This window comes from Adiantum capillus-veneris, chromosome 4 (assembly GCF_014529385.1).
Source record: "Adiantum capillus-veneris isolate H3 chromosome 4, ASM1452938v2, whole genome shotgun sequence".
NCBI classification, from domain to species: domain Eukaryota; kingdom Viridiplantae; phylum Streptophyta; class Polypodiopsida; order Polypodiales; family Pteridaceae; genus Adiantum; species Adiantum capillus-veneris.
Window position 1 is genome coordinate 9,806,402 of NC_140934.1, and position 12,774 is coordinate 9,819,175.

The window sequence follows — 12,774 nt, forward strand, 5'->3', positions numbered from 1 at the left end:
CCGCCATCATTGAAAGCTGTCTACAAGTCTCCCATGGTCTGAATGGAAGCATTGAATACCCCTCAAATATACTGAAGCAATGGTCATTTGAACCACATAGGGAGGTTGCTAATGCGCTTTCCCTGCTCATCCCGGTCCTGATTCCAGGACTGTGCCACAAAGTCTGGGAGGTGCACCAGATGAGATGTCGCCCCTGGATCTGAACTGCATTGTATCCTAGTGTGGAGCTGGAAAAGCTACTGCACCCCAAACGAAGTTGATGTGAGGAAGAATAGCAACTATGAGGCACAAGATCCGATGCCAAATCTGCTGTAGTAAAGTGCAGTCTCAATGGCAATGCCTTTGACCAGCACATACCTGGGATGTATACTAACCAACTTCCAATAGCAACACTCATGTGAGCCACCAGCCACTAGAAAGAGTGGCTCAGTGGGGGTGTCAGGGATGCCATAGATAGCCCAAAAACGGCAATAAATTTGGCTATAAGGCCTTGGCATGACCGAGGGTCTGCTGCAGATTGCAGTGTCCCGTGATCCATCCCCTGGGAGTTGCCTAGGTCCATCTGTGGACATATCAGGCCAAATCCAGAGAAGCCAACTCACACTAGTCACCTCCAAGTGATCAGGATCTAAACCCCTTGTCCTTTTTCTTCAAGCAATTGTGCAAAGATGCATTCCTGAACCAGTGCAGACTCATGTTTTACTCCGAGAAGCCAGTCATCTTCAAGGACCTAAAAAAGAAGCAATCCTGCTACCTCAAGCAGTAGCTCCAAGGGTGTGAGATCTCCAGTTCAAGCTGGGTCAGAATACCCCCCCCCCCCCCCCACACACACACACAACCCCAAATCTCAAAGACTCCGGAGTCCGAGCCTGGCCTGCTGCCATGGGATACTGCATTCTTTCACACAACTTATGTGGGTAAGATGACTCGACTTTCTAAGGAGTGGACTATGGCTGGCACCTCAAACTTGGAGACCTCAAAAGAAGTTTGTTGGCTGACTTTAGAATTGTAATAGGCCTCCATTGCCGAATTTCATCAACCACACTCAGGATTTTAACAGGCCTCCATTGTCAAATTCCATTACTGCGCGGTGGCATGTTGCTTGCTTCAGTAGGAGAAAAATGAGACCCTTTTAAGGCATCACAACCGGGTCGGGGATTTCAAAAACCTTGCCATCACTAGTGTATGTGCCCCACACCACTAAAAAAATTGAAATCAGTAGGGAATCTTCTAACTTGTGCTGTTTTAAAGGGTTGCTGCGAAGACGAAGTGAGTGGAAGACCAACACCTAGGAAAAATTTGGAAGCGGGCAAAGGTGCTGGACCAGCATCAAATAGGACGAGTGCTATTTGTGGATGATGTCATGGCAGCTGATGGGGAAGTCTTTTGGAGGTCCTCTGCTGTCGTGTGTTACTAACGCAGCCTGCAGGGAAGTGGGGCCGTTGGTGAGGGAGATTGCTAGCCAGGGGCTGTTGTGGAAAGTTGTTGTGAGGAAGTGTGGTTTAAAGCCCTTGGAGCTTTATTGCTAGGCTCGCTATCTTCTGGCGAAAGAAAATATCAAGAGGGCAGCTCTGCTGCGAGGAGTTGAGGGGACTTTTTATGCGTGTCTTGTTGAGGTGAAGCAGAAGTTGCCATCTGTGTCTACTGCTTTGGACACGAGGCGGAGGTGCAACAAGGGGAGAAATAGGGGCAGAAGCCTGATTAAAGCCTCTTCCCTAACCTTCCCCTTTTTTTTTTTTTCTATGTCCTCCCCACACATGCACTCGTCGTTGTGGACTCTCTCTCACACATACATGCTTGCAAACACCCAACCCTCCCGCATGCACACACATCCCCACCCCCACCTATGCGTGAACACATATGTGCTCACGCATATGAAGGTGTGTTCACTTGCAAACCTGCACACGCGAACAATGTTTTCAAAGTATGAGCATCTATATCTTCATGTTTTCAGAAACTTGATGGAACAGTGGATCCAGCCACATCACATGGCAGCTGCACGGTGACAGAAGGAGAGAAATGGTCGGCTACAAAGTGGCTCAGGCAGAAGGAATTTTCTTAGTTAAAGGTTCAATCAAACCCATACTAGCTTTTTGTTAAAAGGTGTCATACTTGAATGTGGCTGATGCCAATCAGTCTGATAGGACAATGTGGCTGCGCCCTTGCCGGTGGTGAACGACTGTGCAAAGTTATGTGCAACATCTGTAATAAGTGTAAGCACTACTGATACAATGACAAAAAAAATTTGGATACTAAAAGCATCCTTCACATTTTTGGTATTGCTGAGATCAAAGGTCTACAACATTGTAACGTCTGTATCTACTATCAATCCCATGGAAGGAAAACCTGGGCACAAAAATCGTCCTGCACCATTTTTGATATCCTTGAGGTAAAAACCTCTTTCACTTTCAAAAAGATCCAACTCTTTCACATGTCTACGGTTAATCATGAATCCATATCTAATCCTGAGTGAATCTATAAAGGATGTGCATCGATGAATCCACTTGCAGTGTGTAGAGGATTTAGCACAGCTCCCCCAAAGACTACAACCATAAAGGAACACACCTTTTTATTACTCACAATGTGGTCGCTCATATTATCACTTCTCGATTTAGAGACTGTATGAAGTATCTCTATTCTTGTTTGCTATATATGCTTTGCATGTGCACAGAAAGCACCAAAATGCATATGACATCATTGATCGATGACCAGCGTGTTCTGTTTGGCACAAGCTATTTATGCTTCAGAAGGGGGCTTTGTGGACAATATTACTTATAGAACTTATCAGAATACCAGCTACAAATTGAATCCACAAGCATACATATGCATGTGTATGATGCACCGCGTTTGTGTGTGCACACGCACGCAAGTGTGTCTGTATGTGTAGGTTGCAAGCCATATAGGCAAAAGAATTTTTTGTTACCTCTATTGTCCTTTTCAAAGAAAACGTGAGATAAGATGGGGCAAGGGGGGAAAGAGAAAAAGTATACTTGAAAATCAAAAACCCTTATGGAATTGGGATGAACAATGCCAATTGACATAGAAATGCCATACTACATGGGGGGGTCCTTAGGGAGCAGCTTTCCTTCATAGACATACTTCCTAGCAAAAAGAGGAACCACCATCGCCAAGCAAACAATAGGGTGGCGGAAAGCAGGTGTCAAAAGCTCAGCTTGTCTTTTGCCACGTACCTTTATGTAGTAGAGCTCCTGTTTAGCTAACTTTGAAAAAGTACTGTTCCATGGCTGCGGCCTCCTTGAGTTGGGTAGGAAGGTAGTGGGGGAGAAATTTTGAACCGAAAGTTAGTTATTGTCCCACCAAGACTTATTGTAAGGTAGCATAGTTGTAGGCGATGTGTGTGTGTGTGTACGCGAGAGAGAGAGAGAGAGAGAGAGAGAGAGAGAGAGAGAGAGAACATGCAACAAACCCGGCAAGACAACGGTGAGGGGAGAATTGCAAACCATGCACCAGACTCTCGCCCACATGCAAAGCAATTGGCGCTATTTATGAGCGTGTCAGGAGCCTTTTTAGCACGTGTAGAGCCTGTCAGTCATTCATGCGCATTCCCGGTACACCAACGGTGCTCATCAGCTACAAAGGGCAGTGAAGAGGTGGGGAATCTCCCTCACCCCCACTGTTTCGGCCTGGAATAGGCGAGGCGGAGGCCGAGCCTGTTCCTGTCTCGGAACAGTGGGGGTGAGGGAGATTCCCATTCGTCATGCATTTGTCTTGTTCATTGTTAGAATGCTAATGCAATGGACGGTTGAGATTGCTTGATGCGCTGGAATACATAGGCCCAAGGCATGACGAGGGGAGTGTTGTTCCGAAAGGCCCAATGGTGAAATGGTGGAAAGGGTGTCGTGGGCCTGAGGTGGGGCTGGTGCACTTTTCCACCGCTTGGAGACCCTTGAGGCATGCATGTACACACCGAGAGAGAGAGAGAGAGAGAGAGAGAGAGAGAGAGAGACTCCTCGGCACTAGAATAAAATGCTTTGACAAATATTATCTTTTTATATAAACTACAAGAATGGGCCTTAATGTCTGCACTCTTCAAGGAGTGACTAGTTGAAACAGAATTTTGAGAAATGTTCCTGATAACACTAAAGAGACTATAAAAACCTATCGAGGATGATCGCCCCACATTATAATATATTGCAAGAGTGTAAGTAAGGAATTATTCGTGAAAGTTGACCTTTTGTATTAAACATTAGAACAATTACGAGAGTAGAGTTGCATAAACATTAGAACAAATATTGAAGCATGCGCATGATGAGTGCGACCATAAGAAGATGCTCTTTAAGCAACGAGAAAATACATCACCACCAAGGAGAGCCCATAGTCAGCAAATAATGGTTTTGGGACCATTTTCACGTGGTAGAAACCCAAAATTGAGTTTATGAAATGTAACGAATTGTGAGCTTGATGCATGTGTATGGTCCAAGGACCACTCATAAAGCGTAAGTAGCCTAAAAGAATAATACTTGAAATCTACATTTGAAATAAATGTAGTGCAGTTGCCCGAGGAAGGATCAAGGACAATTAAAGATACACCAAAGGTAAAGGAAGAGGCTCCATAAGTGAACCCAAGTAGGATTAGCTTCTTGCAAGAGGGGAATGGTCATAGGACCATTCTTAAGGGTGACCTACACAAGAAGAATCCTGCAAGGGCAATGGATGTTTAAGAAAAAACACATACAAAAAAACTGTAGGTGCTTGTACAAGGTGATTGGTTCTATGACCATTCTTTAGAGATGGTTGAGTATAAAATCTCCTTGGATGTAATTGGCACGTAAGAGAACATTTGAGAGTGGCATTTGGGATGTCATTAACATGCAAGACAGAACACTTGCATCTATCGTTTTTGAAATGGATGATGTCTTGAGGAATGGTCCTAGCACCATTCTTTGAGATGGACAAAGCCAAAAAAATTTCCAACTATGATAAGCTTGATGCAAAAGGAGAATTGTCTTAGGACTAAGGTTCATTCTAACCAAACTAGGATGAGCTTCCTATAAAAAGAGAATGGTCCTAAATCCATCTACCACATTTGAAAAAGTCCCATATACATTCTTGTCTTACATGTTGAACACACGCGGCTGCTTGTCTCACACTCTTGCTAACTCATATGATTGTGATTGCATCACATCTATGAATCGATTCTAGTGATATCGTTCCAATACAAACACAGTCACTTCCTAGCATCATCTATATGTTGAACGTCTTGATCAATTCATGTGTATTTGACATCGTTGGAACAAACCTTTATTCAATAAGTAATTATTATGATTTCATTTAATATATACACTTGTTTCAAATGATGTTTATTAAGTTTAAGATGTGACACTAGAATAATGGCCAAAGTCCTTTGAAAAATATCATCTTCAAAAAATTAAATCAATTTCATAAAACCTACAAGAAGGGGCTTTTATGATGACATTAGGAACACTATGTTAGATCATCCTTGGGCATGATTAGATAAATGCAATTATGTCTACAATAGAAATCTTGTAGGATTGTCTTGGTCTAGCGACCATTATTTAAAATAGCTCATAAACATGACTAGTTGAAACAAAAGTTGGAGAAATGTTCCCACAATTGGGTTTGTTCCTATGATGCCCATTTCATTCTCTCTCTCCCCCCCTATGACACTTACTTTAGTCACAAATAATGTGGTCTCCATAAATTGTCCCATGGATCAAGTCAAAAAGAGTTTTTGAGATTTTTGCAAAATAAATTTGCCAAAACACAAGTTCATTAATGACATCCAAGACAGATTAGGGCGTGGATAAGCTGAAGAAGGCTTTTTTTTGTCACTTGTTTGGATAAAGTCCCTAATAATCTTGTCCTGGTATGCAAGGCTTACATGTTCGAGTAAGCAAAAAGGAGGCTACCAAAATCAGATTTTGTCCCATATAGAGTGTCTCAAATAGAAGCCTTGGAAAGAATATACTCCATCTGTGAGCAATTTCATATCTTAAACACATCTTCACTTCCCTAGCTAATGGCTATTTATAAAGCTCACAAGAAGGCTTTCAGATGGATAACTAATAAGGGAAATTGGTTTTTTTTAATTTGTCTTTGTTACTAGCATGTACCTTAAAAGCACGAATTCCACTCATCAAGAAGAGGGCATTTTCTCTAAATCAAAAGGATTTTCTATGCCACGACATTAGATTCCAAACCTAATGGGTTGTGGATTCCCTATATGATGTACTTATCAACCCTCCCCTAAAAGCTTCATCAGTTTCTCAGCATGTGTGAAAAAATGCTATGAACACATTCCCCATGAAGGTGACCTAGGACTGAAATCAAGAATATTCAAACTCATTACATATGCCTATGACAATCCACATAAGGATTAAATATCCTTCAAAAAACTTCCCACTACTTGTGTCAATGGAGCCTGATTTGATATAAGATACAAAAATGGATGTTTAACCCTAAAGACCAAGCTATTTTCATCGATTCATGGCTTGTGGACAACATGATTGTCCTATGTAAAGTTAATGACATACCGATGGGATTGGCTTGTTCACATATATGGTGCAACTTATATCTTCATTCTTTGGAACATGACTACATCTCTACAACGTTACAAGATCCCACAACTAGGCATAAGCTAGCACTACTTCATACTACCTTTAGGTATTTTGATGATATACTATGGGTCAACAAAAATGACCATACGCTCATTTTTTAGCATTATTAAATCTATCCCCCTTGCCTAACAATTGACCGCATTGCAACATTTTAAGAATGGAGTAGGGCAAAAGACATTCCTTAGTATGCACCTTGAGGTAAAGGATGGAAGCATCAATAGAAAGAAGTTGGAAAAAGGGAAATATTCTCAATCCCGATCAAGTACATTGACAAAGGCAACAACAACCGACCATCAGCATGGGCTCATAAAGTCATATTATACAGATAAAGCCTATCCTTTTTTCCAACTCTTCACATCTAAATGTGGCCCAAGACATTGAAAGGCTAGATCAATACTTCTGTAGAAATGGATTTGAAAGGATCAGGCTATGGAGGCTAGTAAAAGGATATCTGAATAATTATCAATCAGAGTTTCATGATATTCTAGCTTCATTATACATGCTGAATGGCGGGCACCAGGTCCCTCCCGGGGCCTAGTGCTCCCTCAGGGACCTCCTATCTTCAATCTAGGGAGGGAAGGATGGAGGGGAACTATCACGTACCTTGTGGGAACCAACACTTGTAGTTTTTAAGGGAACCTCTTGTAATCCTTGGTTTAAAACCAAAAAAATCATCTCAGCATAGCTAAAGATGGATCGTGTTTAAGTGGTACGAGTTGGTAGAGTCAAATGTGTGATCCGCCCCCACTACTGGCATGGCGGGGGGTCTTCCTCTATTTTCACCCCCATCACCCCACTCCTCACAAGCAAAAGAAATGCCATCACCAATTGAAGCTTGCAAGACATTGAGCCACCTCTCTTATGCTATTTAAAAGCATGTGCATGAAATGCGCAACGCTTAAGGCTAGAGATATCCTACTTGATCCTTACATCATCAGTAGAAGCTCCCCAAACATGGATAATCATATCCCCATAAAGCCTATAGTCCATACTAAGTTGACATCAATAACAAGTGCATTGTTTGACACCTGTAGTCCATAAATTAAAGGCTAATTAAATTTTTTGGTTTATGATGGATGTATGTAACAAAGAGAATGCTTGCATAGAATGGCTAACTGAGGGATCCCTTCGTTGACACATGAATTGAAGTCTCCTCGTGACTTGTCAACGGGCTCACTACTCAATGTGTAAGGTATGTGCAAACCTCTTATGATGTACAACTATTATCTTACTAGCTCTTAAGCTTGGAGATTGACAAGCATTGAAGTTCATTGAAGCTTCTATAGTCCTTACCATAAAGCATCATATCACTTCTACTCGAAACTTGATGGTATCTATATTTTAGCCAGGTCCATTCAGTGTTTGGGGTGGTGTACTACTGCTGCTTTAACTATGGAATGTTCCCAAATTTTATTTAAAACTTCCAATGCTTTTGCCTGCCTTGGATTAGCAGTCATATATTGCCTCTTGCATTCTTGATTGCGTGTCTATACAATATTGTATTCACATAGCATATTGCATGCGCATGACAATCTCAGTTGGTTTCTATGAGATGCAAGACACAATGGATCCTATGAGCTGTGGATGGTTGGATGAGCTCTTGGCACCATAGTATTGGCCTCTTATGAAATTTTATGCCATGTTAGCAGTATGATACTCTTGTGCCTATCACTTGCTTCTACTTGCCTTGCCTACTTACATGTACATATTGATGCTATTGGGACTACCTCTATTGCCTAACTTACTTTATACTAGCTATGGAAGGTGTATGTGGACTTGGCTTACGGACCCCTTTCTATTTAAAAGGTGAGGGATTTCTATCCCTCACTTAGCCTTTGATTACTTAGGCTTCCAATCTTGCTTACTTTTATTGTGCTCTAAAGGCTATGATTCTACAATTTGCTTAGTATATGTATTGACTTGGATATGGTTCACTAATGATCTGGTTCCTTTTTTACATGGGTTTTTACCTCTAAGATATGCTCGCTTGATGGCTCCATCTTTAGGTCTCAACCATGAAAGTCTTGAGAATAATGATTTGATATAAATAAGGAGCTAAAAAGGATGGAATAGAAAGAGGGAAGATTAGATCTTGATTGTTGCCTCTGACTCTTCATTTTTGCCCTTGAATAGGGATTCTTTGATCGCATTTGAACTGCTTAATAGACTAATGCTTTGCATAAGGTGGGTAGTTGATTGCTGGTTTGGATTTAAAACACTAGTAATGTGTGTGATTTGATTTAAAACCTTTAGACTCTATGGTGAGTTGCATAAATAAGTTCCAAGATCCTTTGGATGATTGGTTGGGCACTTGTGTGATAGCTAAAAATTGTTTCTTTTACTTACGCTGCTTTTTACTTAGGGAAGTTTATTTTGCTAGACTTGAAAATTTCTCCCATCTTGCTATGGTATTTTAGTTTTGACAAGTGAATCTTTAAATGCTTTGGATGCTTTACAATATTTTTAAGTAGGAAGTGAGAGAATTGGAAATATGATATGGCTGTGACTACAAGGATTGCTCATGGAATTTATGGAAGGGGCTTCCTCTTGAAAAGTTACTAGCTTCTTTAGAGAGCATCAATTTTACTATCAATATTTACAAACTTTGCAGTAAGATTTAAAGGAAAGGATGGTTTTCTAAACTTTAAGTATGGAATTACTTTTGTACTTTTAAATGCTTTTGCACATATAACATTGTAACTTGTCTAATAACTTTTAAGTATGATGACATGGATAACAACTGATAGGTTCTTTGACACGTATAATACATAGAAAAATGTAACAGAATTTGTTTTCTTGTGTCTATATGGATGCAAGTGAGAATCCTATCTTTGCTTGAAGAGGTTTAGCTTTGCTACAATCCCTCACTTTGTTGTCTTGTATCTATATGGATGCAAGTAAGAATTCTATCTTTGTTTGAAGAGGTTTAGCTTTCCTACAGTCCCCCACCTTGGATATGAAGGCATATTTCATCCTTGTAATCTGGTTTAGTCATGATGACTGAAATGTTAATTCATTCTGATCGTATTGTACAAAAGTGAGTCAAATACATAATAGTTTTTGTGAAAACCTCCTTTTGAACAAAATGTTATTTTGTGTATAAGTATTATCTTAATATCGCAACACACACACACACACACACACACACACTTACTTCACTACTTGCTTGTAGTTTTTTCAAGCATCAAATTAGGTTGTATTATGCCATGGATTGTCGACACTTTGGGTTAAAAAAAGACCCACACCTTTTTGCTAGATATGGGATAGGACCCTTAAAAGGTTATGATAGTTACAAAGCGTGGCTAAATTACTACTTATTACTGCCCTCATTTACCATGCCCTCAGGCGCTATGGTAGCCCTATTGTGCCAGACCGCATCGCAGGCGGCTACTCATTGACAAATCCCCAGGGGGAGCTCGGTCTACTCAATACACTCTGCAAGAAACTAGCCATGAGTGATGGCGGCCTTCCTTCTTCTATTTAAAGAGGTGAGGGCGCATTCTGCCCGTCACTTAGCTTTGCGTTTGTTTTACTTGCGTTAAATGTGAGGACTGCATGGTTTTTACCTCTATTGCACCAAACATGGAGCTTACAACACAACCAACTTAGGTTGGCCACTAAGCTTAGCATCAACGATCTCGTTTCTGTCATTTTTTTTATTTATATGATCTCATTTCTGTCACATAAAAAGCCTGTACTTAGCAATGATATACTTATTGGTTGGGTTGGCTATACTTAGCAATGCATGATATAAATGGTTGGACCATTGTATAGTTGGCTCGGTTTGACAATAACAAGCATTACTAAGGAGTGTTGTTCCTCGTTCTTTAGCCTAGTAAGGTCCACTATAGTGGTCGGCTATGATTGGCATCATATGATAAATAGTTGGAAAGGTTGTTTTGAGGCATGACTATGGTATTGTTACTGGTTTTTTTGCCACTATTCATTATTCATAACAAATTGCAGGTACATAATATTCAAATTTTTGGAAAAAAGGGGTTTTCTTACCCAGTATTCACTGTTTTCTATCTACTGATGATGAAAATACATAAGCAAAAACTTGAAAAATATTGGGCAGCATAAGCGGCCGCTTAGCTTGGTATAATAAACCACTGTGTGGTTGGCCTTGCATAAACAGATTATGGCACTTCTGAGGATTGATGTTCCTTATTGCTTAACCGGGTAAAAGCCATTATGTGGGTTGGCTAGGTTTATATTGTAATGGCTGAATGGGCTAGCAAACATGAGTTAATGATCCTACTTCTACTTACGATGGCTCTGGATTGAACATTGATTGGGGGTCAGCCGATTGGCTTGTGACATACTAGTTGTACCTTATTGTTTACTGTTCTTTTTTGGACTTGATAAAGGTACTACTTGTTTTCTTTCACTTAGTGCATGAATTACTGCAAGAAACTGGGGTTGTTTGCCGATTGTTCTGGGTTGGATCCCCACCAGCTGCATACTGTTGCTAGACTTGGTGGTTTATTGGTTTTTTTTGGGTAATGCTATACTGTTTCAGCATTCCTGTGATGAACGGGCTTGAAAAAAGCGCATAAAACACACACACACAGACACACTTACTTCTTTCATGCACTTGGTCTAGCTAGATGTCGTGTTTATATCTAAAGATCTCTGCTATTTGGCTTACTCATCAAAGAATGAAGGTAAGTAACATACAAAATTTGAGGAAGGAGAATGCCATAAACCCTAATTGGGATTAAACTTTATCTGTCATAAATAATAAAAAACTTGTTTGATATTCTTAAAGAAAATTTTATCTAAGCTCCTTTTGCTTTATGGCAAAGTGAGTATGGAGCTTCATCAATGGAGCTGGTTCACTTGGTTTCAAAGCTGGTATGGCTTTCTAAAAACATTAAAAAAACCTTAAATTTTGGGTGATAATTTTTTTTGGAATATAAATACTTTGGACTAGGCTTGAAAGTTTCCAAAAAAACTTTTTAAGATGGACATGGATAACAAATGGTATAGTCCATTTGATACCTGTAAAACACATTCAAGGCTAACGTATCTGTTGTCTTGTTTGGATGGATGTAGGTAAGGACTCTATCTTATCTTTGGAGGTTTTTTTGGTTTTAAGCAGTTGTCCTTACATGATTACACATGCACCTATGACAAGGGAAGTGCTTCTAATATCTGTATACTAGAATGAGGCTTCATTTATATAAACATTGTACAAAGATGATTTTAAGACTGAGTTATTTTTGTACTTATCATTCCTTCTCTCTAGAGCCAGCTGTCTTTTGAATGTAAAAGTTCAATTATGTCTTGTTATTTATGATAAAACAACTATACACACGTCCTAAACATAAGGTTTATTCCATTCTATGGGGAAACCGGACGCTGGCTTTAGAAACTACTTTTGGAACTTAGTTCTAAGTTTGACCCACAGTCTGTAAACCCTTGACCCGTTGACTGGTGTTAGGTAGCCCTTCATAGACTATGTTTTTGGTCTCTGGCTCATAGCTATCATAGTCTCTGACTTTGCCGGTTTCAGGATTGCAGGCCCAATCTACAAGACTAATTCTATGTTTATATATGTCCTTTTAGGATCACGAACAATTTAAAATGACAGCCCGCTGTCGAGAAATTTGCAGTCTTGCCAGGAAAGCACTGGGCTTATGGCTGTGAGAGTTTGTGAGAGAACTCAACAAAAACTATATGAAGGAGTTAAACCATAGATGCCATGAAGACTAGGGTTTGGAAAGAAGTGCAATCAAAGAAGACTCACTCTTTCTCTCTTGCACTCACACACACAAAGAAAGAACGCAAAAGAGAATGTCAAAACAATACGAAGATGAAAACATCAAGGCTATGGTCATATCGTATCATGGGTAATATGAAAGGGTTAATGGATGAGTTAATGGCATTCAATCTTGGCTGACCAAATAGGTTACGAATTGTTCTTTGGAATTGTAGTTTTGTGCTTACCATAATATATATATTTTGTCTAGTGATTGGGATTAATTGTGTGTACAAATCCTCTTGGTTCATAGCAAGATAACCACGCTTACATCAAAAGAAAAATTATAGTCTATGAGAGGTAGTATGATGGGATCCGGTGATAGAAGTATTTCATTGAGCCTTTCAGGGCCAAAGAGAAACACTATAAGTTGTTGAAAGTGTATTTTACGGCTAATCCATACGTTAATTC

The 12,774-nt window shown here is 40.0% G+C and overlaps 1 protein-coding gene across 5 annotated transcripts in view; it reads left to right on the forward strand.

The window, feature by feature from the left end:
• The window catches only part of LOC147458681 (prolyl 4-hydroxylase 1), an 86,962-nt gene extending 84,526 nt beyond the window's left edge, over positions 1-2,436 (forward strand). For 3 of the 5 annotated variants that reach the window (XM_086510130.1, XM_086510125.1, XM_086510129.1), the window contains one exon: positions 1,955-2,436. In XM_086510130.1, the coding sequence (XP_086366256.1) occupies positions 1,955-2,062 (108 nt within the window). In that variant the 3' untranslated portion in view covers positions 2,063-2,436. The remainder of the gene's footprint in view (positions 1-1,954) is intronic. The other 2 variants (XM_086510128.1, XM_086510127.1) reach the window with 2 other exon arrangements.
• The last annotated feature ends 10,338 nt before the right edge of the window (positions 2,437-12,774 follow it).